Below are 27577 nucleotides of genomic sequence, written 5' to 3'. Positions count from 1 at the left end.
AGCAGGTGTGTGTGTGTGTGGCATGACTGAATATGTAGTCCATTTGCAAGCAGACTTGTAGTCTTATGTGTGTGAATGTTTACCAGCGACCTCTGGTGGTTAGATCGCTGGTTATCATGACAATAAGATCCTTGAGTCCTGGGCTCCCTCCCGTTAGCAGGGCAAGAGGGGAGTTTGAGCTCAGGTAGATCTTGATGAACTCCCCTGACTTATTTCTGGCTAATGACAGATATAGGGATTGCTAAGGAGAGATATACGGCATACTAAGAGCTTGACTTTGATGTCAATTTGGTCTGTTCTATTTACTTAGATTGTGTGTTTTTTGGAGAAACCTGGTGAAAACCCACGAAAGCATGGGGAGCAAACTCTGCACAGAAATGTCGACTGGCTTAGTAGGGACTTTAACCAGAGACATTCTTGCTGTGAGGCAACAGTGCTAATCACTGGGCCACCGTGTCGCCCATGTAGTTAGGAGGTGGGAGGAGAGATTCATCGAGATGAACATACTGAGATAAGAAACTGCTTATTTATAGCGAATTAGAAATGATATAATTAGTGAATTAATCACTAAAGTTAATAAAGTTAATGCGGCACCAGCTGTGGACAATCATAAGCACGTGATCCTCTCGAAATTAGTTTATAAATAAACAGGGGATACAGGGGTTATAGGGTAACAAGAGTCAACAAAGTGTGTGTGTGTGTGTGTGTGTGTGTGTATGTATTTGTGTGTGTGTGTGTAGTTGTGTGTGTGTGTGTATGTATTTGTGTGTGTGTGTGTGTATGTTTGTTTGTGTGTGTGTGCGCTGTTTATATGGTCCATCTGATTAGTCCATCATGAGGTTTTGTGTGTGTAATTATGGGTGATCTGGAACTGGTGTGTGTGTGAGGTGCCACATGGGAGATGTAGTGCAGTTCAGGGGAAGAATTGTAGTCCGGATCATATAGTAGATGTCTATAAGGGCTAGATCGCTGGTGATCATGACACAGGGTAATTAGGATGCTTTAGAACTATTGGACTTTCTGGAAGGGTATAGAATTTTGGATTGTCCTATTGACTGTGACAGTTTGCAAAGGGTATGAATAATTTTGCCTCTTTTTGTTCAAATGTAAATAAAAGCTGAGAAGGACATTTTTCCTCACAATGATGCCTCTTGCACATCATCTTATTATCTTTTGGGAGTCAATTTCATTAAATAAAACTTTCTGGTTGAATAAAAGTAACTTTACATCAGAATATGCCAGGGGTATGAATAATTTTAAGGGCTAAATGATTTCCAAATAGGCTTTTAATTTCATACCAGATTTCGAGCACTTTAACTCACTTTAATTTAATTCTAGCATTTTAAAAAGGAAAGAAAGCTCAGTAAGAGAACAGTTTGCTCAGTTAATATCTAATCATTTGCGTATTTACAAATTAGGTTGTCATATTAATGCAACTGTGTGTTTTTTAAGATAACACTTTTAGGTAGTGAAGTTTCCCCTGTTCAGGCAGTGAGGGGACTGGTGTGTGTGCGTTTGTCTATGTGTGTGTGTGTGTGTGTTCATGCCCTTGAAGGACAAGGACCAGCCATAATTAGTGCAGCTACACACTGTCCTACAGCTGAGAACATGAGGGTCAGCACAGAGCGCAGTCCCATAAAAAGTCTGTCCGTCTGTGATAAAGATGCATCCCAAATCACCCAGCAAACGCCATGCATTCCTCTGATTTATGCGAGCATAAATGTGGACATAGTCAGTTGTCACTTAACCTTTTAAATACAAAATATTTGCCTTTGTGTTTATGTGTTCACAGATTTGAGCTGCTGGATGTGTTAAACTTTGATTCGGTGAGGAGGAGAATGAGTGTAATCGTACGATCAAACTCGGGTAGGATGAACACACACTCTTACATACATACATACATACTTGTGTAAACCATTTCAATGTGGTCATGTCATTGGCCCATGAACTTTTCCTGCTTGCTATCAAACTATTTTATAACGTTAACAAGAGGTGGTTCAGTCATAACTTAATGTTAAAACAGCTATCATAACATTATTTTTCTATATCTGGCTCTTTTTGTATTCTCGGAAGCTATAGAAACTAAAAATGTAAAACAGGAAATACGATGGGACCATTGTTTTTGTTTACATCCCTCAAAATGGTCTATACGTGGTTTACAGGGACACTCATTTGGCGTAATGTATTTTATATTGTAAAATTGGCTTTTTATATCTAACCCTAACGGCTTATTACATCCAACCCCAATGTTAAGGCGTCATGGTGCCGTAGTGGGTAACACGATCGCCTCACAGCAAGAAGGTTCCTCGTTCGAGTCCCGCCTGGGTCAGTTGTTGGCCCAGTTTTGGTGTGGATTTCATCCAGGTGCTCTGTTTTCCCCCACTGTCCAAAGACATGTGCTATAGGTGAATTAATTAAGCTAAATTGGCCATAGTGTATGTGTGTGAATGCAGAAGTGTGTGGGTGTTTCCCAGTGTTGGCTTGCAGCTGGAAGGGCATGCGTAAAACACATGCTGGATAAGTTGGTGGTTCATTCGGCTGTGAGTAAAGGGTCTAAGCCTAAAAGACCCTGTTAAATATCTTTTTGAAGCTTTTTGAATTACAGGGACACACACAGTTGTACGTGGTGTTTCCATAATGATATTTATACTGTAGAAATTTTATATATCGATAATGCAAACATATCCCCTGACAGAAACCACCTGAAAGTTTTTTTAAGACATTGTTTAGGGTGGCACAGTGGCTTAGTGGTTAGCACTGTCACATCACAGCAAGAAAGTCGCTGAGTCTCGGCTGGGCCAGTTTCCCCCATGTATTATCATGCATGTCATGCACTATAGGTGAATTGAATAAACTAAATTATAGTATGAGTGTGATTGAGTGTGATTGACTTTTTTCCTATACTGGGTTGCAGCTGGAAGGGCATCCGCCCCATATGCTGGATTAGTTGGTGGTTCATTCTGCTGTGGCAACCTCTAAAGTAGAGACTAAGCCAAAGAAAAATGAATGAGTGAATGTTTAGTGTCTTTTAAGAATTTGAATAACAAAGACATGTCCTCATCAACCATTTACATATAGGTAGTTATAAATACTATAATCCTTAAAGAAAACGATATATTTTTAACAATAATACACTTTATTTGATTTTTTTAAAATATATTTTTATGACCCTAAAAGTTTTTGTTTGAGTGTGTATGTGTCAGATTTAACTTACTTTTTAGCACAAATGTGTCCACAAAATTAAGTACACTAATTATAGACACTTATTTACTTTGTTAGACTTGATTCTGCTTTGTTATTTAGTATATAAAGCAAATGTAAATTTTATATATAATTATAAAGTAAAGGATGACATTATACCTTTAAGAACACTATAAGTGGCAGTTTAGGGCGTTAATATAGTTTGAATAATTATTTTCTCTCATTTTTATTGCAGTTAATCTCTTTTTTATGTCAATGATGTTCATTATTAGAACAGAATATTATATATAATATATTAAATTATTAAAATATTATAAACAACTTCTCATTTGTTTTCATCTGTTGAATTTCCTCTGCAAATGTTGATATATATAGAATTAATCATAATTATTTGCATTAATTCATTAACCTGTATTTCATGTAAGCCGATTGGCAGGTCTAATTATTCCCTTTATTTATGAATGTTTTTTTCCCCTATTTGAGAACATCCCCAAAGGGATTTAACGAATGTCTGGGGATAAATTTGTCCTCAAATGATAGCCGAGCAAACACACACACACACACACACACACACACACACACACACGCACGCACACACACACACACACACACACAGACACACACACACACACACACACACACACATGCACACACACACGCCCACTCATTCTAGACAGTCGCACATTCCACTGAAATTTCTCTGAGTCACCATGTGTGCCTAAATGGAGGGCCAGTTAATGCAAGTGGGTCAATGTGCTACTAGCATACAAATGAGAGCTGGATTTAGACATCGGCATGATTCCTCAATGCATTCAGTCACATACAATTGACCTGATAACTAATCTTCCCATTTTAAAAAAGCAATTAGGATGTTCTTGAATGTATTGCGGGCCCGACAGCATAACTAATATTCTCATTTAAAGTCAACACAAAATGACTTTTATGACCCACTTTTCGTGTACTGTCATAGTGTAGGGCATTTCAGAGAGAAAAAGGGTATGAAATAGAAAAGCTGAAACACAGAGGTCATATGATGCTTTGTTATGTGTGTGTTTGTGCTTGAATAAAATCTGTGAAGCTAAAGAACTAATAATGGGGACACCAATAATGGACCTATTTTATCTAACATAGAAGGCCGTTATGTTGTCGCCATGTAAGACTTGATTTACGTGGTCTGCGTTGTTAGAATGTGACTCGAGCTTAAGATCATATAACACCTTACTAGTACCGGGTTGAACCCACTTTTGCCTTCAGAACTGCCTTATTCCATTGTGGCATAGATTCAACAAGGTGCTGGAAATATTCCTCAGAGATTTTGGTCCATATTGACATGATAGCATCATGCAGTTGCTGCAGATTTGTCGGCTGCACATCCATGATATGAATTTGTCGTTCCACCACATCCCAAAGGTGCTCTATTTGACTGTGGAGGCCATTTGAGTACAGTAAATTCATTGTCATGTTCAAGAAACCAGTCGGAAATGATTTGCGGTTTATGACATGGCGCGTTATCCTGCTGGAAGTAGCCATCAGGAGATGAGTACACTGTGGTCATAAAGGGATAGACTGCTGAAGCCTGAACTGCTGATACAAGGCAGGATGGATCCATGCTTTCATGTTGTTGATGCCTGGTTCTCTACTATCCAATGTTGCAGCAGAAATCGAGACTCATCAGACCAGACAACGTTTTCACAATCTTCTATTGTCCAATTTAGGTGAGCCTGTGCGAATTGTAGCCTCAGTTTCCTGTTCTTAGCTGACAAGAGTGGCACCTGGTGTGGTCTTCTGCTGCTGTAGCCCATCCGCCTCAATGTAGGACGTGTTTCGTGACATCTTTTTCAGGCCATTCTCTGTAAACCTGTAAAAAAGAGATGGTTGTGCGTGAAAATCCTTGTAGATCAGCAGTTTGTTAAATACTTAGACCAGCACATCTGGCACCAACTACCATACCACATTCAAAGTCACATAAATCACCTTTTTACCCCTTTTTGATGCTTGAATTGCTGCCATGTGATTGGCTGATTAGAAATTTGCATTAACAAGCAGTTGGACAGGTGTACCTAATAAAGTGGCCGGTGAATGTATGTAATGTATATGTTATAAATTTAAATATCCATGTAACAAAATAATACACATACATAAGATATAAGCTTAGACAATTGTAGTTTCTTCAGATCTTTAGTTTGTTTGCTTGGCTAGTTTGAAACAATGTGCATTTTCTTTGTTTATTTCAGCATTTTTAATTTAAGGTCTTACATTTTTACAAAAAGAAAAACTTGAACTGATTGGCCAATCACAATACACTTACTCAGCTGGCCAGTCAAAGCACTTGAGGCTTTCAGAAGGAGGGGCTTTGTAGAAACTACAACTCAATCGCATTCATTCATTCATTTTCTTTTCAGCTTAGTCAATTTATTAATCAGGGGTCGCCACACCAGAATGAACCGCCAACTTTTCCAGCATATGTTTTATGCAGCGTATGCCCTTCCAGCTGCAACCCATCACTGGGAAACACCTTTACACTCTTATTCACACACATACACAATAGACAATTTAGCTTACCCAATTCATATAGGGCAATCTTTGGACTTGTGGAGCACCCGGAGGAAACCCACACAAACACGGAGAGAACATGCAAACTCCACACAGCCATGCCAACTGATCCAGCCGAGGCTCAAACCAGCGACCTTCTTGCTGTGAGGCGACATCATCACCCACTGCGCCACCGCACCGCCCACAATACAATCTAAATGTTTCAAACAGAGAATAGAGGTAGTGCAATGATTCCCAGTATGTGTAAAAAAAGTGCTATTAAATGCATTAAAACTTGTTACTTGTAGTAAACAAATAAATAAATACATATCATATGGTCTACTGTTTTGAATTAATAGCTGTTATAGATTTATTGAAGGAAGTTTTTTGTATAGTTGCTAATTATTTTATTCTTCAATTGTTTGTTTGCTCTAGGCGAGTACTACTTGTTCTGTAAAGGTGCCGATTCCTCTGTTTTCCCACGGGTGGTTTCTGGGAAGGTGGAGCAGGTCAGAGCGCGAGTCGAGCACAACGCTGTGGTGAGCAGAAATTGGAAACATCTTCATCTTCTTTCTTATTTTAGCAGAGCTATTTATAGGTCACAAAAGCACCTTCCTACATCTTGATGAAGAAAAAAAAAGCTCCTCCCAAATGTTTGCTTATGCAACTTTTGTTTAGCTTGAGCACCATCCTGAAAGAGAGCCAAAAAGGACCTGAAATATTCCTGAAAATTAGAAAGAAAGAAAGCGCAAAAACCAAAGCTATGTTTACTCAAATACTCAAAACATTATGCAATCCTTAGTGTGCCTCACACAGGTGAGTGGGCTTGACAAATCACCCGTAGAAAACAGACTTTTTCATCTCCCTGACACTTTAACCGACACTTGAACCAATTTTTTATAAATTTATTTTTATGCATTTATGAAGTGTAACTAAAGGCTATATTTTAACGATCTACTGTAGGTGCAAAGTCTAAAGCACATGGCGCAAAAGCATTAGAGGCGTGTCCGAATTCATTTTTGCTATCTTGATCTGCACCCTGGCGCATGGTCCAACATGGTTGTGCTTATACTCTTAACGAGTTATGGGTGTGTTTTGAGTATAATGAGTACTAAACCAATCAGATTCTCATCTCTCATTCCCTTTAAAAGTCAGTTGCGTCATGCCATGGCACATTTGCTATATGCATGGCAGACTTTGTAAGTGGACAAACTGAACGCTTCATTAGCGAGAAAACAGTGAAACAAATCATCTGTAGCGCATGGATAAAGAATGAGCCTCCTCCATTTGGCCTCTTTACTTTCTTTTTACTTTACTTTTATTTTTTACTCCTTTACTTTTGTGATTAAGAAAACGGTGTTGTACGCACTCCACTGAAGACATCATTAGGCTACATATTTAATTTTGTTTATTAAGCGCAAAGATTTGTTTTAAAACTATTTCTAAATTCAGTTCTAATTTCCAGCCAACAAATAAATGAACAATACATTTAACATACATTTAACACCTCCTTTCTAGTCCAGCACACCCATGAGTCCACAAAGTGGAGCAAATGGATTTAAACAATGTGGCGCAAAACGTGAAAATTACTGTTGTGCTGGTCTGAAAATACTGTAGCAACAAATTGTGCTTTACACGTCTTGAGGCTCATTGCGTCTGGTGTATGATAGGGCTCTAAGATTTTCATAACTAAAAAATGGACTTAAAAAAATTTACTACAATGCAAAAGCCATTATCTTTGTGTTCTGAGGCTAAACTAATTTATTATATAAGAAAAAAAGGCCACAGTGGCTCTTTTCCTACTGCAGAAAATTCAATCTTTCTTTTTGTTATTTGCCGCCATTTGTTTTTGGAAGTGACTTGATATGTTCTCTTTGACTCATGGGATAGAAACGGTGCTTCATTCGCTGATGTTTTATGCGAAGTTCCAGTTTTGCGCATGTTTAATTCGCTTCTTTGAATGGAAACATAGCTAATGTCTCCATTGTCTTTCTATTAATGCTTTACCATTGCAGATTATCTCATTAGCTTTCATTTTCATGAGTGTTATAAACAACTATTAATTAGTTAGGATCTCGATGTAGCTTCAAAAAGTCCTTTCCTGTTTATGATTCGATGAAATGATCTTAAACTCCTCATTTAATGAAATCATCTCGAGAAAAACAATGTATTGTGGTCGCAGGCATGAGGAATGTATCTGATGTCTTAGACTGACACAGCTCTATGTTACTTTAATGTGTTTCTCAGAGATCTGGGTCAGGAATGACATCACTTTAGAAAAGGGTGTGGTTGCACTGGCGTCTGTGCTGATTCATGACTTTGCTTGGCATAGTGAAAAGGTTTCTGTAGTGACAGACACAATAGACTCGGTGTTCTCAAGACTGTTTGAAGGAGCCCAAGCTGACATTTCTATCACCAGTGATAATAGGGATGTTTTTTTTTTTTTTTTGAATCATTGTAATTCTTTAAAAAATTATAAATGTTATATTATTATCCTCATGTCTTCCTCAATAATTATTGTAAAAAGCACTATACAAATGAACTGGAATAAAATAAAATAAAATAAAATAAAATAAAATAAAATAAAATTAAATTTAATTTAATTTAATTTAATTTAATTTAATTTAATTTAATTTAATTTAATTTAATTTAATTTAATTTAATTTAATTTAATTTAATTTAATTTAATTTAATTTAATTTAATTAGCAAACACTCAAAATACCCTAGAAACCGCCCAACACATTAGCAACGACCCAGAACACCCTAGCAATGGCTTGGCAACCACTCAGATCACACTAGCAACCACCTAGCAACACCTTAGCAACCTGTCCACCACCTAAGGAACATGCCAATCCATACTAGAAACAAGCTAATATATGCACCTATTTATCTATGCCAACTATTTCAGGCTTGTTTAATACTAGTTTAATTATTTGAATTTGAACTTGAATTAATAATATGTTAATTGAAACTACTTCAAACCTTCAGACTGGGCTTTCTCAAGCCTCCATAAAGTTTGTCAGCAAACTTTTCTTTTATAGTTTTATTATATTCTACACAAAAAAGCTATTTTGAAAAATGTAATCAATGAAACTGGTAACCAATGGCTTCCATTGTATTAGTTTTTTTTTCCTCTGTCGATGGTTACCAGTTTACAGAATTCTTCTGAGTGTCTTGTTTTGTGTTAATCAGAAAACAGAAACTCTTAAAGGTTTTGGAAACCACTTAAGGGTGAGTAAATAGTGAGTAAAGTAATTTTTGGGTCCCTTTAAGTGGAACCCATAAGGAGATGTTTTGCAGAATGCTCACGCTGCTCTTTTATGTGCACAAACAATGCCCAGTGGATATTACATTTTAAAAAAAGACATAAAGGGGATATTTGTCTGCATAAAAAGTGATATATGACATAGTAATCTGTGCATAATCCATGTGGGCTGTTGTGGTGTTGATGTTATTTGAGCTCATGGCAAATCAAATAATTAAAAATGTTAACTTCAACTACATTACAATTTTAACTCACCATTTGCAAGAAGCTAGCAATCCTGAGAATAAATATATATGTGTGTAAATTCCTTTTTTTGTCTGCAAACAAAGCTGCCATTATGCCAAACCCTCTCATCTCGAAGAAGGAGGCCATTGTGTTTACAACTGTGACAATTGCCACTTGTCATGTTAATACTTTTCATAACCATGACTCTGTTCAACACAAACTGTGATTGGCTGCTTTACATGTACATGAAAACAGTGTCGGAGTGCAGACCAAAAGCAAAACTATACATCCATCTTTTAATGTAAAAGAGCAGCATGAACATTCTTCAAAATATCTCTATTTGTTGTATTGTAGAGTAAAAAAAATGGTATTGGAGTCAATAGTGCCAACATTTTCACTTTTCTTAGCACAGCTATTGTTCATTACATTATGTTTATGCTAAGACATATGTTTTCTTATAGGAATTTTCTAAACTTTTGTTTTAAATCTTGCCCCTGTAGGAAGGTTTACGGACCCTCTGTGTGGCTTATAAGAGACTGTCTCAGGAGGAGTATGAAGAGACGTGTCGTCTGCTCACCAGCGCTAAACTAGCTCTGCAGGAGCGCGACAAGAAACTGGCTGAAGCTTATGATGTCATTGAAAAGGATTTCATCCTGCTGGGAGCCACGGCTGTGGAAGATAGGTAAATCACTGCCTGATTAACATTCACCAAATACCGCCTGAGTTTGACTGACTTGCTTTAAAAAAACACTTGCACTCAAGTGAATCAAACTTTGGATTTTAAAGTGCAGAAGTTGTCTGAGTGCTATCCAAACCGTTTTGTGATCAGTGTGAGTAAAATCTGGAATGCATATTTGGGAGATATTTTAAATATACTGTAGGATATATGCATTTCAGATTCCACTTTTATGCAAATTGAAAAATAAAATACCGAAAATACATTTAAAAAATGCAATTTGAGGGTTTTTTCTTTAGTAATTTGCAACTAGTTTTTTTTTTCATTTACTGTGATTGAAAATTAGGGTTTTCCCTAGTTAAAACACTGATACTGTGTTGTCAAAAAGTTGTGCTGGGCAAAGATTAATTAATCGCATCCAAAATAAAAGTTTGTTTTGACATAAGACTTCTGTGTGTTTTATATATGTAATACATACTGTATATCTAAAAACAGGAATATACAACACAGTTTTTTTGCATATTTATTTCAATTTGTATTTATATAATATACGTAAGTATTTTATATCTACAAATTAATAAACATTTTCTCAAATATATGCATAGATGTGTGCATTTTTACATATACAAAATAAATATACTCATATGTTGCGTAAAAAAACTTTAAAAATAAAGCAATTTTGAATGTGATTAATCATGATTAATCAGTGCCCAGCACTTCTAAAAATGTATATAAACATATCTGAATATGTTTTTTGTTATTACAAATGCTTAAAATAACACAATTTTAATTAAATAAATATGGAGAAACAGAACATTTTCATAGCTATATATATAACTACACAGTAGAGATCTGCATGGGACTACTCCCGCCTGCTCCTGCAAGGTTTTCTCCCCTGTATATTTAGCCTTTGTTCACCCGCTGCCTGACTACCCAACTGGGTTGGGTTTACTACCCAACTGGACCATTCCCGCTAAATTTAGATTTGGTTTCCAAAGTCTCACGTTTAAATTGAGTACTACCAAAAAGAGAGATAACAGTTAAAACTGTAAGTTGTGCAAGGATTGTTGGCTATAAGTAGGCCCCCTATGGAATTTGTGTGCGCAGAATTACAGATTTCCGCAGATTTTTAGCCCAACATTACACACAGTATATGTGTAAATTTATATTAATTCAGTTTTTAAATTAATTTCATTATAAGTATTGACAAATATTAAAATATTCTTATGATTTTTAACAATACATAATACAAAAAGTAATATTTTCTGTCTTTTAGTAGATATATAATATGAGAGATTTGCTTTGTTTACCAAATAAAGTGGATCTAAATGGATTTGCATTGTAAACATAAAATAAAAGTTAAAAAGGTATTAATTTTTATTAAATATAATACGTTTTTAGTTATGATAGTCCCAAAATTATTTAGCTTAAATTTACAGATTTTAACAAAATTTTCTGCAGAAATATCAAAAAATGTCCGCAGATTCTGTCTGGCCCCATCTATATGTCAGTTTTGTTTGCCCCTTTGTGGTGAGACATGAGTACCGCCTTAAACCTGAGGTTACCTCCAGTCTTGTGACAACAAAAGGGTAAAACTATGAGGTGGTATCACATCATGGAAAGGGTAAGGTTTTGTGTCGATGACGCATGAAAAAGACTTGCCTGACGTGGGTTTACTAATAGTAAACTGACCATTTTCTGATGCAAGCTGAAGGACAGCGCATCTTCACTTTGCTCTCCCATGTTGGTAAACCCGCTCTGAGGATCATTATGCAGATGATGCACGCACAGAAAAAAAGCACATGCAGAAAGCACAGGTCCATGCGTTCATCATGTGTAACAGTTGTGAGCCCTGGCTCTACCGGTGCACAATAAGAATGAGGAAGCCACAGATAAGCTGTTCTGAAATAACGTCGGAACTCTGGAGTGCTGTTTTGTTAGACCGGCTGCTCCTATTCATATCACACCAAGTTACTGTCCGCTTCCACGTTTTATTTATAAAATTATTCCGTGCTGCAAGAAATCTGGTCTGATCTCACGGCTCCTGCAGTAGCCAACAGCCGTGGGAATGCAGACCTCTACTACACAGCATGATGGGCATATTTCTGACATGAAATCTGTGGACATTTTCTACTTAGTGGTCAAAATAGCATTGAAATGAGTTTAAAGGACAGGAACAAACGTTTAGTATATACAGTTGAAGTCAGAATTTTTAGCCCCTCTTTAATTTTTTTTTATTCTGTTTTAAATATTTTGTAAATGACGTTTAACAGAGCAAGGAAATTTTCACAGTATGCCTGATAATATTTTTTCTTCTGGAGAAAGTCTTATTTGGTTTATTTCGGCTAGAATAAAAGCAGTTTTTAATTTTTAAAAAACTTTTTTAAGGTCAAAATTACTAGCCCCTTTTAAGCTATATATTTTTTTCGATTGTCTACAGAACAAACCATCATTATACAATAACTTGCCAAATTACCCTAACCTGCCTAGTGAACCTAATTAACCTAGTTAAGCCTTTAAATGTCACTTTAAGCTGTATAGAAGTGTCTTGTAAAATATTATTTACTGTCATCATGGCAAAGATAAAATAAATCAGCTATTAGAAAGGAGTTATTAAAACTATTATGTTTAGAAATGTGTTGGAAAAATCTTCTCTCCGTTAAACAGAAATCTGGGAAAAAAGTAAACAGGGGGCTAATAATTCAAGGGGCTAATAACTCAGAGGGCTAATAATTCTGACTTCAACTGTATTTGTTTTTAAATAAATCATTTCCAGTGAGGAACAAGGCTACCAAAGTTTGCACTGTACCATTAAAACAGGCATATCAGGTCACACTACAGAAGCTGATGCAGATATTTCCTTTTAGTGCTAAGAATTACAGCCCTATTCCCTATCCCCGGAGCCAACCACACCATCAAAAAAATCCATATGGTTGGAATATATAGAACTATGACGTCCAACTCACTCACAACCAAGTCCAATATTGCTTTCCAGCGCAATAAAACCATCCGCATGTTAATAATAACTTAACGTTTTCCATAAAGTGCATCTTGCATTTGCCTAAATAAGCAAGGTGCGTTTTCCTGAACTGAAATCGAGCACAAATGTGCATTAGCAGTATTAGATTTTTTAACTGGCTGAATGCCAACTTCCGTTTGGCCGAATAACGGGATGAAAGAGAGCTACAGATCCAGCGTCCCCCGACTGAAGCCCACGTGAGCACCCGCGGCCCTGACAGAACCAGTGTGAGTTAACGTTAATTGCACAGGCAATCAATAGAGCCCATCCGTTAGGCTCCGGTGTCCTGATAATGAGCATCTAACGTAATTAGACCCCCTCTTGAATCAATCGGGGGGCCGGCAGACACGCTTCTGATGAACTGCTGTTTAGGCTTATGCACTTATGGAGGCCGTCCAACCCTCGCGTTATAAATAAACACATCAATCCACGTCTGCCACCTTAATGAATATGACAGAGCAAACAAACAGTGATTACTGGACGGGAACTTATTTTGTCAGGCCTCTGTTGATTAGATGCAATCAGTGGCCCCCGTAGGCACCAGCCTGTGTGTGTCTTCAAGAGGTCACTCAAGATCATGCGCTATAGTCAAATATATGGGAGGATAATTTGATGAGGATCGCTGACTTACTGCATAAGCAAAGAATTATGTCAAAACAACGTGAATTTGCATTAATTGCTTGCTAAAGGTGCAGTCGCATTAGCCAAATTTCGTTTGTCAATTTTATAGCCAGAGTGACACGGTGGCTCAGTGGTTAGCACCTTCACCTCATAGCAAAAAGGTCGCTGGTTTGAGTACCGACTGGGTCAGTTTGCATTTCTTTGTGGAGTTTGCATGTTCTCCCCATGTTTGCGTGGGTTTCCTGCTGCGGTTTCCCACACAGTCAAAAGACATGCACTGTAGGTGAATTGAATCAACTAAATTGGCCGTAGCGTATGAGAGTGTATGGATGTTTCCCAGTACTGGATTGGAGCTGGAAGGGCGTCCGCTATGTAAAACATATGCTGGATAAGTTGGTGGATCATTCCTCTGTGGCGACTCCTGATGTATAAAGGGACTAAGCTAAATGAATGAATGAATAAATGGATTTCTATTTAAAAATCTGGCAACGTGATCACACCCAGGTTCAATTCAATTTTAGTACTAACAGATTAATAATACAGTAATAGATAATTTTCTACTTTATTAATAGTTTTTATTTTATTAGTAGATATGTCTGTATAGTTGTGATTTTTATTGTTCAATTTTAATCTTAATTTAAAGCAAAAGAAAATGAAATTCAACGTTTGAAATTATATAGATTTCAGTTTTTAAAATCTGGCAACATGATTGCACCCAGGGTCATTTTTATTTCAGTACTAACTAAATACTAGATTTATTTTTTATTATTATTATTAGTTTTTATTTCATTAGTAGTTCTATTTTCAAAGTTGTAATTATTATTGATTTATCAGCAAGGAAAATGAACAAAACTAGCTGAAGAAAAATACTATAGTTTCAAGACAAGAACAGAGCCAGACTTAAATGTAAAACTACAATAGATTCTATGCATTAAACTGTATAATTAATTAAAATTTTTTTAAAGTTTAATTTTAATCAGCATTAAATTACTGGTGACGCGGTGGCGCAGTAGGTAGAGCTGTCTCCTCACAGCAAGAAGGTCGCTGGTTCCAGCCTCGGCTGGGTCAGATGGAGTTTTTGTGTGGAGTTTGCATGTTTTCCCTGCGTTCGCGTGGGTTTCGTCTGGGTGCTGTATACTGTAGGTGAATTGGGTAAGCTAAATTGTCCCTAGTGTATGAGTGTGAATGAGTGTGTACGGATGTTTCCCTGAGATGGGTTGCAGCTGGAAGGGCATCCGCTGCGTGAAACATGTGCTAGATAAGTTGGCAGTTCATTCCGCTGTGGCGATCCCGGATTAATAAAGGGACTAAGCCGAAAAGAAAATGAATCAATTAATTAAATTACTAATAAATTATTAATTATTAATAATTAATTATAAATTATAAATATATATATTTTTTTATATAAAGTATACTAATCATTCATGTAAGGCCAGGAATGTGTAAACAACAGGTGTCACACTGACTATAAGCCAATATTTTTATAACGAATGATTACAAAGCCAAAACTGAATATTGGCAAAATCAGATGAAGGAATGACATGTCAATTGAAATGCTGGGATTTCTTTAAACTTGAGTATAGAATGCCTCTGAGTGAAGTTATTCAAGTGTGTATTATTGGAGTGCGGTGTGGTTTGTTCATGAGTGTGTGTCTTGCTGCGTGGCTGGGCTGTGAGTGAGGTGCAGTGACTGGTGGACTTGTAATTATCTGGCACTGTGAATCCTGACTGCTGGGCTTCTTAATTACGGAGTGAAGTGGGCTGAGACTCCACACTGCGGTAGAAGACCTGCCCGCCAGCGAGCCATGCAGAGCACTGTCCATTAACCCTCACTCGAGCACTGCGCAAAGACGAAACACACGCCAAACCTTGATGATGTTACTGGACTATTCAGACTATCAAAACAAACACTGCGAAATTTTCACTTGTGTATTTTATGCAGTAGTTTGTCTACTGTACAGTTCTTCCACGGGCAACAGATACTGTAACTTAATCGAAAAAACCAGGTTTCAGAAACATTTGTGTTGAATTATTTTCTTTGATAATACCATGAACAAAGGTGAAATGTTCTTTATTGTTATTTTCGTGTTTCAGGCTGCAGGATAAAGCTGCCGACACCATTGAGTCCCTCCACAAGGCTGGCATTAAAGTTTGGGTTCTGACAGGAGACAAAATGGAGACGGCGGCAGCCACATGCTACGCTAGCAAGTTGTTCCATCGCAATACACAAATCCTGGAACTGACGACCAAGCGGACAGAAGAGCAAAGTCTCCACGATGTGCTGTTCGACCTTAGCAGGACCGTTCTGAGGCAACACGGCAGCATGACCAGAGACACTTTCTCAGGGTGGGTCTGCAGAAAAAATGGTACACATTCATATGTATATATACAGTTCAGTCAAGCCAAAATTATTCAAATTCTGACTTGAAGTTTTTGTTCAAATGTAAATAAAAGCTGAGGATTTTTGTCCACAATGATGCCAATTGATCTTCATCTTATTATCTTATGAGAGAAGGCTGTGTCAATTTCTGTCAAAAAACAAACAAACTATTTGCTGGTTGAATAAAGTAACTTTAAGTCAGATTTTGCCCGGGGTAGGAATCATTTTATGCTTTACTGTATACACTTCAAGGTTTTTAAAGTTTTTAGTTTTTACATTGTTTTTTATTTTGATACTATTTTTAAATTTGCTGTAAATTTTAGTTTGTTTTATCAATGGTTTCATTAGTTTTAATTGAGTCTTTATTTATTTATTTTCTGTTTTAGTTTTAGCTTCTTGAGTTAACAGAACACTTCTAGTGCCGACCAGAGCAAACGTTAGTGTTTGCACAGCTTACATTAACTCTTGTGCAAACCTCTTAGTAATAAATGAAAAATAATATATATAATGAAGTATTTTTTATTATTTAATTAAATTTATTTATTTATTTTAAATAAGAATAGTTAGATAGATCTTGGTTAGATTTTTTTACTTATATAATAATCTTATGTCAAAAGGAAAATGAAGGTTATTTTTGCTTACCCCATTGGCAGTTTATTTTGCCGTATTATTTCTGAAAACGAGACAATATTTTTTGCTTGTCTAGAAAATTATTCTTGATTTAAGAATTTTTAGATATTTGGACTAGAAACAAGACAAAAAATCTAAATAAGAAAAGCATTTGATTTGCAGCGCAAAACCACCACAGAAATTCAGCTTGAGCAAATAAAAGTAAGAATTGTGAAGACTTCAGACAAACTTCTTTATATTAAAGATTGTGTATGTAGTTAAACTTGCCTCATTTACATTATTTGGCAACTGAAGAAATGTTTTATGTTTATATAGAAAATATGATTTTGTCTGTACAAATAAATCTACAGATGTTTCCCTGTTTTCTACCACAGAATCAGTGCTTATTAATGTTAAAAGAGAATATTATTTTCTATTATTATTATTTTATTTCATTTAATTTGTTCAGTAAACTGTTGTTAATTAAATTTTACATTTTTTGTTTAGTTAAAGAAAATGTTTTTGGCCAATAGTTTTGGTTTTACACACTGAGACCCTCACGCTTGTACATGCTTCTACAGGCTCTCCGGTGATTACCAGGACTATGGTCTGATCATAGATGGAGCGACACTGTCAGCTGTGCTAAAGCCGACACAGGACGCAACCAGCAATGGTGGAAACTATAAGGAGATTTTCCTGGAGATCTGCAGGAACTGCAGCGCTGTACTCTGCTGTCGCATGGCACCTTTACAAAAAGCACAGGTGATGCAGCACTACAGTCAGATCACTCAGGACTCTGTGAAGACTAGAATATTAAAGTATAAGAATAGCACTAAAATACAATTACGAATGAGACTTGATGATTTAATATTTATACATTTAATGTTTGATCATTTAGTTGACTAAAAGTACAGCAACTTTGTTGGAAAATAGTTTACTGGAATTAAATTACCAGTACATTGTCTGTAAATATACAGATACAAAATAATTTGCGTTATAAAAATCAAGAACAGAAACTACAGCAATGGACACTCTGTAAAATTTCAATATTGACAAATACATTTAAATGTAAAATTTCCTAAATTAGCATTTTATATGTGTGTGGAACATTTAAATTACAATGATTCCTTTGGCATATTGTGTGTTTTTTTTTTTTTTTTTTTTTTTTTGGTTTGTTTGTTTTTTGAACAAATTATATTACATTAATAAACACTTTGCTTAACACTAATTTTAGGCTTAAAGGGTTTTAAAAAATTCCAATTCTGTCACCATTTAGTCAGCTTTCATTTGTCACAAACTTGTTTGGAAACCACTGACATCCATATTGCAGTATTTGCTTTTTTTCCTACCATGAAAGTCATTGGTTATTGGTAAGCCCACACGAAATCATTGAGTCTATCTATTTACTTGTGTAAATGTGGGTACATTTATGTTTATTCAGTTTTTGAATTAATTTGAGTAATGTTATTGACCAATATGAATGTGTTCATTTGATTTATTTACAATGCAGTTTGTAAAGTAATATTTTCTGTCGTTTAGTAGATATATTATATGAGAGACTTGCTTTGTTTACCAACTAAGTGGATCTAATTAGATTTGCATTGTAAACCTTGAAATAAAGATTTAAAAAGGTATTATTTTTCAAATTTAATTTACGATAAAAGTTTTGATAGTTCTAAAATAATTCTGCATAAATCCGCAGATTTTTTTTTTACAAAATTCTCTGCAGAAATAGCAAAAAATGTCCACAGATTCTGTCTGGCCCTAGTTATTGGTTTCTACACAATGAGGATGTGTAAAATTACATTTTTGGGCATTGTTTAGTAAAGTTACCTCTAAAAGTAATATATTACAGTCTTAATCTTTAAAATGACTTACTTTTTAAAGTAACTAATTAATTTTTAAATGTGACATAAGATTGCAACTCATTCATTCATTTTCTTTTGGGCTTAGACCCCAGTATTAATCAGGGGTTGCCACAGCAGAATAAATCTACACGAACACAGGGAGAACACGCAAACTCGCACAGAAATGCCAACTGACCAAGCCGAGGCTTGAACCAGAGACCTTCTTGCTGTGAGGTTATTGTGCTACCCACTGCGCCACCATAACACTCAAGGATTGTAATACATTACTTTTCACTTTACCCAGCAGTGTTTTTGAGTGAACTATAAGTGCATGCACTTAATAAGTAGGCAGGTGCAAGTAGTAATATTGTGGTGCGCTGCTCCTGTAATTTCCACAATAAAGAGTCAGAAGAGAGACAGTGTTTATATGACATGTAAATACCTCATTAACTAGTTGTTCGCTTTGCTTCCATATGCACTCACTGCGTATCATTAACACACATATCATAATGACTCTGTAGTAATAAGTGAACTGTATGAGAAGAGATAACTACTTAATCTATGTAAACATACTTTTAGCATAAGCAATATTTAGCAGGTGTTTTAGTCATCTCCATTGTGAGCTCCAGTGATTGAGTAATTTAGGGTTTGGGTGTGGACTGTATTCGGGAACATTTTGTCCCCACAGTGATGATAAACACACACACACACACACACACAAACACACACACACACACACACACACACACACACACACACACACACACACACACACACACACACACACACACACAAACACAAAGCCACCTGCCAGGGAAGGTTGTCCTCATTCGCTTATTGTACTCTCTCACCGTGTGCGATTCTCAGCACAGCACAATCAGAACAGACCCTGCTCTCTTTCTCTTTCTCTTTCTCGTTTACTGCGTGCTAAACCTGTCAGTCACTCTCTGGGCTGCTGGGAAAAGCGGACTCTGTAAAGGCAAGAAGAGACAGAACTCAGCATTACAAGACAATTACTGACATCAAACGTACACCTAAATCCTGTGTACTAAATCACATGTGCTAAACGACAAACTGATGTATGACTTGCTTTATATATCAAGTGCATTAGTGACACTTTTTAAAGAATGATGGTAAAATGGTGGATATACAGATATGGAAGAAAATAAGAGACCACTTGAAAGTTCTCACTTTCTATGAATCTATAAGGTATGGGTTTGAGTAAGGGGGCAGCATGGTGGCTCAGTGGTTAGCATCTTCGCCTCACAATAAGAAGATTGCTTGTTCGAGTCTCAGCTGGGCCAGTTGGCATTCCTATGTGGAGTTTGCATGTTCTCCACGTGTTTGCGTGGGATTCCTCCAGGTGCTCTAGTTTCCCTCACAGTCCAAAGACATCCAATATAGGTGAATTGGGTGATCTGAATTGGCCGTAGTGGATGAGTGTGTGTATGACTGTCAAGCTCTGACAAAGTCCCATACATCAATAGTCTTCTGATCTTTCCTTTAACAAACGGCTGATGAATCCCCCATTGTAAGCATGTAGATTGCTGAAGCACTCATCAGAAAAATAATGGGAACACAGCACAAGGCTGGGGCTATAATGCTGTGGTATTTTCGCAAAAATAACCATCAACCACTGGCTCTTCATAGCCTCATCTTTGGGTAGGGAAAATACTGTACGCTAACTTTCCCTCACACTTCAGAGCACAGTATCTTCACGACATGATTCAGCCAGGATCTGCGACAGTGTTTGTCTTCCTCTTTTTCTTTCCACAGTGTTTGTTGGCAGGGCCGAGGGTTCAATTTTCCTGGGTCTGTGCATGCGACAAATTGGCGGGGCTTGAGCTCTGTATCGATGTCACACCGACATCGCTAAAAATTAGTTACGATTACGATTCATTGGAACCACTCCAAATCGACTCTTTTATAGATGAATCAATTGTTTTAAACACGGCGCACGTTCAGATTTAAACTTCACCTTGATATTTAACTTCACTTAAAGCTGTCTCATACACTGCATGGAAGGTCATTTTCAAAAACTCATAATAGGGGCTCGTTAACAGTAGTTCACAAAATAAAATAAATATTTCATTTTACTCAAGAAATTGAAAATTGTCAGTCAACAGTGGTCTGTGACTGAATTTTGGAAATTTCTGTAAAGCATCATGGGTTACGTAATTTCTATCTACAAATGTCTCTATTAAACAATTATTTGGTCACACTTTATTTTGATGGTCTGCTTGTTGAATTTATGTGAATTACAGTGCATCTTCAAGCCAACTAATTCTCATTAGATTATAAGTAGACTTTTAGGTTGGGGCTAGGGTTAGAGTTAGTGCAAGTTGACATGTATTGTCAGTTAAATGTCTGTTCAAGGAGCAGCATCAACCGATATAAAGCAGACAGTCTACTAATACTCAAATGGACCAGCAAAATAAAGCGTTACTAATTATTTAAACAAAAAGTTAAACATGTTGCTCCAACGAAAGTAAATACAATCGATTATCAACCTCAAAACTCACAACAGGTGTGCCTTCAAAGGTTTACCAGTTATTAACAACAAACAAGGGGAGACACCGTGGCTCAATGGTTAGCACTGTTGTCTCACAGAAGGTCGCTGGTTCGGGTCCCGGCTGGGTCAGTTGGCATTTCTATGTGGAGTTTGAATATTTTCCCTGTGTTTGCTTGGGTTTCCTCCAGGTGCTCCGGTTTCCCCCACAGTCCAAACACAGCCGCTATAGGAAACTTGAATAAACTAAATTAGCCATAGTGTGTGTGTGTGTGAATGAGTGTGTATGGATGTTGCCCAGTATTAGGCTGCAGCTGGAAGGGCATCTGCTATGTAAAAAAATGGCAGAATAATTGTAGGTTCATTCTGCTGTGGTGACCCCTAATAAATAAATGGACTAAGTTGAAGGAAAATGAATGCATAAACAACAAACAAATGTTTCCCTTTGAAATAAATGGATGAGTTTTTTCCTCTTGCGCTCTCCGTTATCCTGTCACCTCAGTCATACTCAGCCAGAAAGCCTGATTAATCATCTAATCTCTCTCTGTTGTTCTGCTTTGACCTGTGGAAATGAAACTGTTCTTTCAGATTGTTAAGCTGATAAAAGCATCAAAAGAGCACCCCATCACCCTGGCCATCGGGGATGGAGCCAACGACGTCAGCATGATTCTGGAAGCTCACGTGGGCATAGGTGATTTTTAGGAACGCACACAAAACCAAATAATTTTAGGAGTTATTACTTCTCTGTAATAATGTTGCCAAGATTAGTGATATTAATTGGTACTGAAATATTTGAAATAATACAATATAGCTTTTTGGAATATTGATACCTGAGTTTATATAGAATTTTCCACAGTGAACTCCATGAGTACAGTTTAACTATCAAGGACAATACATGATGAACAACTCAATACTTTGGCTAATTGTTGACAGCGCAAGTTAAAATTTGAACAGCTGGACTAGTACTATAAAAAAATTTAACATTGATTCATGCTTGAGGTTCGATCCCTGGCAAATAAAAAAATGAAAAACATGCAAAAAAAATTTGACAAATTTTATAAATGCTGTTGTAATATTTCCTTGTGCTATCGAAAATGGTATTGAGTATCGATATATATATATATATATATATATATATATATATATATATATATATATCGATACGCAAAAAAAAAATTCTTTTTTTTGCGGTATTGAGTGAAGTTAGAAATTAAGTATTGTGATAACACTAATCTCTACAGTTACAAAATTATTAGCACTGTAAAAATCTTATTAATTTAAAAATATTTCCTAAGTGATGGCGATGATGTTATTTTTGTAACACATTTTTAAACCTAATAATTAATTATAATATTTATAATATTTATATTAATTTTATTACACTAATTAATAGTTTTAATAATTATTTTTTCTTATCTTTTTTGTCTTTGTCAAGTCATCGGACACTGTGGTTTGTTCTGTAGCCAACTGAAGTAAACATCACTTACACTGTAAAAACCTGCCCTGTAAATAAACAGTAAAATACAGGCAGCTGGTGTGTTATTTTACAGTACGTTACTGTAACTGCCCTTTTACAATATGTTTCTGTAAAAATACATGGACTGAATAAATAATCAAGTGAACTTATTTCATTTACTGAAATTAACTGCCTCAAATTGGCCAACTGCTGTTTGAGTTCATGAAGTATTAATTGTAATGTGTAATATATGCCTAATATTTATGATAACGTACTAATAATATGCAGAATAACATTAGAGTTTCTCTGATCATCTTTGAATTAAACTCTGGCTCTACTCTCCTCCCACATAAAATGGACGTTAGAAATTTGACTAAGGTTTTACTGTTTTTTTCCTTGATTTTACAATAAACTACTGGCAGTTGTGGTTGCCAGATAATCTTCAGTTTAAAAAAAAAACAATAATGTTTTAGTTTAAAAATGTATTTTACTGTAAATCTAGATTTCTTTACAGCAATTGTTTACGGTATAGGTTTCATTTTTTTACAGTAAAGATTAAAAATTTCACAGGAATTTCACAATCATTTAATCTTCAAATGTATATTTAACAGCGACGTCAATAATGTCTTCCATGCAGTTACTGTTTTTCTTTTTTCTGCCTCTAGGTATCATGGGTAAAGAGGGACGTCAGGCGGCTCGTAACAGCGACTATGCAATTACCAAGTTCAAACACCTGAAGAAGATGCTGCTGGTTCATGGACACTACTATTACATCAGAATCGCTGAGCTGGTCCAGTATTTCTTCTATAAGGTGAACCCAAACACTCACAATACAACATACTTCTCCCTACACATATGATGCTTTGTGTAAATTATAGGAGTAAATCTTTAGCAAAATTTTATCAATATACAATCAGATGACCAATTACTCTAACTGATCATTTTGAATTAATTCTGATTTTAACTGTATGTTTGTGATACTAGGCAAGGCAAGGCAAGTATATTTATATAGCACATTTCATACACAATGGTAATTCAAAGTGCTTTACATAAACAGGAATAAAAGAAACAAGTATAAGAAAAGAATTACAACAGAATAAAATTGTGAAAAGCAGATTAAAATGTGTTTAACAGGTTTTAAAGGAATAAAAAAAGAAAAGAAAGACATATTAGTGTGATCTGTCAGACGTAGCACAGTGCTCATTCAGTAGTAAGGCACAGCTAAACAGTTGGAGCACATCTGATCACCTGATGATTTCTGAAAGCTAGTTCCAGCAGGCGTAGTAGCTGAAAGCAGATTCACAGTGTTTTGATCGAACTCTCGAGAAGTCTAATTTACTTGATCCTAATGATCTGAGTGATCCGTTAGGTTTGCATTTAGTGAGCATATCTGCAATGTATTGAGGTCTTAGGCCACTTAGTGATTTCTAGGCAAGTAATAATACTTTAAAATTTATTCTGAATGTAACTGGGAGGAAGAATGGAGAGTCCATTAGAGTAATCCACCCTGCTGGTGATAAAAGCATGAACAACTTTCTCAAAAGTCCTCACTGGAAACAAAGCATCTAATTATTGTGATGTTTTTGAGATGATAGTATGCTGATTTAGTGACGAATTCAGATCTGACGCTAGAATCACACCAAGATTCTTGACCTTATTTTTTTGTTGTTTGACCTATAAAGCCAAGGCAAACATTTACTTTGAGAACCTCATCTCTGTTCCCAAACGCAATGACTTCAGTTTTCACTTTGTTTTACTGAAGAAGGTTAGGGTGAAGACTGAAGAAAGAGGGTGTCAATGGGGCATTATTATATTAATACATTACTATACTGTCACTATTTTCAAGACAAAAAAAAAAAAAGCCAAACGTACCTCTTCCTCAGTTTCACAATGCAAATAGATTATTTGTAGCACCATCTTCATTTGTTTCATTTCTATTGAATGAAAGTTCCCCAAAACAGAAAAGCGGCCCCTAATTTAAAACGTATAGCAGGCACATGTGGAAAAAAAGAAAAACACAAAATAAAAAATTACTATTATCTAAAACAAAACTGCTGATCGCTAGCTAAAGCTGACACAACACAAACTGCTTGTAAACACAGGAGTAAGTGCGTGTGCTCATGTGTACGGATGCTACTTTTTTTCTCCCAGGAGCTCTGACTAAACCACCAAACAGTCTTGTTGAACTCGCAGCTCTATTTATAGCCAACAGAATTCACAAACACCCTGAAGAGTTGTGTTGATCAGGTACTGAGGGTCTGTTCTCTCTCCGCAGAACGTCTGCTTCATCTTCCCTCAGTTTCTCTATCAGTTCTTCTGTGGCTTCTCTCAGCAGGTAAACACACACACACGCACGCACGCACACACACGCACACACACACACACACACACGCACGCACACACACACACACACACACGCACACGCACGGACACGCACACACACACACACACACACACACACACACACACACACACACACACACACACACACCTCAAAATGCCAATCAAACAGACTGCTCTGTGTTTCCTTAATTGTGTGCAGAATGTTAGTAGTATGAATGATGTTAATTAAAAGAGAAAGTTATGAGTAAAACCCAATAAGTTCTGAAAACACATAGGGGAAATGTTTATATGTACTGTATATGCTTTAGTAATTACACCTCATAAATGATTCTTTTGAGCTGTAACTTATTGGTGATTCTATTACAGATATAAAAACAAACTTTCTGAGATGATTCTGTTGGTGAATCAAAACATTATGAGGTGCAATCTGTGTAGTGATTCATGAATAGTTGTGTCTTCTGAGATTATATTATTGTTTAGTGAGTCAAAACACTAGATGCAACTTTTGTTGGTGGATTCATGAAAACATGAGTCCTTTAGAGATGAATCCTTCTATGTGAATCAAAAAAATTATGTGGTGGAACTTTTGTAGGTGGATTCTTGAACAAATGAGTCCTTTTGAGATGATTCCTTTTTTTGTGAATCAAAAAATTATATGGTGGAACTTTTGTAGGTGGATTCATGAATAAACAAGTGTTTTAAGATGATTGTTTTTCTGTGAATCAAAACATTATGAGGTGCAACTTTTGTAGGGGGATTCATGAACAAATGAATCTTTTACGATTATTATTTTTTGTGAGTTAAAACATTTTGAGGTGCAGCATCAAATTAGTTTTTTAGAATGTTTTTTTTCTGTGTGAATCAAATAATTTTGAGGTGCAGTCTGTGTTGATTCATAAACAAAACAAGTCTTTTGATATGTTTTTTTGTGTGAATTTTTTGTGTGACATTATGAGGTGCTAACGGTAGGTTGATTAATGAACAAATTAGCCTTTTGAGATTTTTTTTTCTTTTTTTTGTGAATCAAACATAAGGTGCAACTTGTGTAGGTCAGTTCTTGAACAAATGAGTTTTTTAAATGTTTAGTTGTTTTGTAAATCAAAATATAATGCAATGCAACCTGTGTAGGTTGATTATTAACAATATAATTTATTAGGATGATTATTTTTTCTTAATCAAAACATTATGACAGGCAGCATCAAATGTGTCTTTTAAGATAATTCTTTTTCTGTGAATCAAAAATTGTAAGTTACAACCCATGTAGGTGGATTAATGAACAAATGAGTCTTTGAATATGAATTTTTTTTTTTTTTTTTTGTGAATCAAAACATTATGAGGCGCTAACTGTTTAAGTTAGTAAATGAACAAATGAGACCTTGGATGTTATTTTTTTTGTGATTCAAATCATTATGGGATAACAAAACAAGTCTTTAAATATTATTTTTTTGTGTGTGAACCAAAACATTATGAGATGCTAACTGTAGGTTGATGCATAAACAAAACGAGTCTTTGGATATGATTCTTTTTTGTGAATCAAAATATTATGAGGCGCTTTCTGTGTAGGTTGATTCATAAACAAAACGAGTCTGGAAAGGATTCTTTTTTGTGAATCAAAACATTATGAGTCGCTAACTGTGTAGGTGGATTCATGAACGAAACGAGTTTTTGGATATGATTCTTTTTTGTGAATCAAAACATTATGAGATGCTAACTGTATGTTGATGCATAAACAAAACGAGTCTTTGGATATGATTCTTTTTTGTGAATCAAAACATGAGGTGCTTACTGTCTAGGTTGATTCATAAACAAAACAGGTCTTTAGATATGATTTTTTTTTTGTGAATCAAAACATTATGAGGTGCTTACTGTGTAAGTTGATTCATAAACAAAACGAGTCTTTCGATATGTTTCTTTTTTGTAATTCAAAATATTATGAGGCGCTTACTGTGTAGGTTGATTCATAAACTAAATGAGTCTTTGGATATGATTCTTTTTTGTGAATCAAAACATTATGAGGTGCTATCCGTGTCTGTTGATTCATAAACAAAAGGAGTCTATGTATATGATTCTTTTTTGTGAATCAAAACATTGAGGCGCTTACTCTCTACGTTGATTCATTAACAAAACAGGTCTTTAGATATGATTCTTCTTTTGTGAATCAAAACATTATGAGGCACTAACTGTGTAGGTTAATTAAAAATTCATATTTTAAAGTGTGTGTAATAAACTTATTTTTACAGTGTAATTACTGGGTTATATAGAATAACTATTACTGTACAAATGCAGTTAAGAATAGTAACAAATTATTACTTTATGTAATGACTGCAACAGGACTGTAAAATAAAGTGCTGAACTGTATATTTAGTTGTACTTGAACTTGTATTTTTATATCAGTAACAATGTGAACCATGTTGAATTGTTTTGTCCCTCTGCAGCCACTGTACGACACAGCATATCTGACCCTGTACAATATCAGCTTCACGTCTCTGCCCATCCTGCTGTACAGTCTGATGGAGCAGCACATCAACATGGACATCCTGAAACGGGACCCCTCTCTCTACAGGTGAGCAGCATTTTAAGTCTCGTTTGTGGATGTGTGAAGCATCTCATCACATGTACATGGGAGGTATTTTGGAGCTGCACGTTCATTTCTATTTCTGGGTTGCTCTTTGAGACCAACTGATAAATCCCTGTCTACGTGCGGCTATTTATACCAACCTTGGCCTCCTTTTTTGCATGAGTGTTGGCTTGCTGGGATTCGGTATGCAGAGAGATTCGTTATGCCTAAGAGAATTATTGTCAGAGATAGACATCAAAAAATAAAATCAAAAAAGTTTATTCTATTTTATTTTATTTCAGTGTAGTTTAGATTAGCTTAGGTTTCTGCTAAGCC

The 27577-nt window shown here is 35.8% G+C and overlaps 1 protein-coding gene across 10 annotated transcripts in view; it reads left to right on the top strand.

Moving 5' to 3' along the window:
- The window catches only part of atp11a (ATPase phospholipid transporting 11A), a 136655-nt gene that overhangs the window by 76888 nt on the left and 32190 nt on the right, over window positions 1–27577 (top strand). For all 10 annotated transcript variants that reach the window (XR_015476925.1, XM_087237657.1, XM_087237658.1 and 7 more), the window contains exons 16-24: window positions 1793–1866; window positions 6169–6272; window positions 9725–9906; window positions 15635–15886; window positions 17111–17291; window positions 21474–21576; window positions 23007–23152; window positions 24617–24676; window positions 27120–27247. Coding sequence is in view for 9 of the 10 variants with exons in the window: in XM_087237657.1 (XP_087093783.1) it covers window positions 1793–1866; window positions 6169–6272; window positions 9725–9906; window positions 15635–15886; window positions 17111–17291; window positions 21474–21576; window positions 23007–23152; window positions 24617–24676; window positions 27120–27247 (1230 nt within the window). In the remaining variant the exon portion in view is untranslated. The remainder of the gene's footprint in view (window positions 1–1792; window positions 1867–6168; window positions 6273–9724; window positions 9907–15634; window positions 15887–17110; window positions 17292–21473; window positions 21577–23006; window positions 23153–24616; window positions 24677–27119; window positions 27248–27577) is intronic.

The sequence above is a fragment of the Danio rerio genome, chromosome 1, assembly GCF_052040795.2.
Source record: "Danio rerio strain M-AB ecotype USA chromosome 1, GRCz13ab, whole genome shotgun sequence".
NCBI classification, from domain to species: Eukaryota; Metazoa; Chordata; class Actinopteri; order Cypriniformes; family Danionidae; genus Danio; species Danio rerio.
The sequence above is the reverse complement of the archived record's forward strand: the minus strand, read 5'-3'. Positions and strand labels throughout refer to the sequence as shown.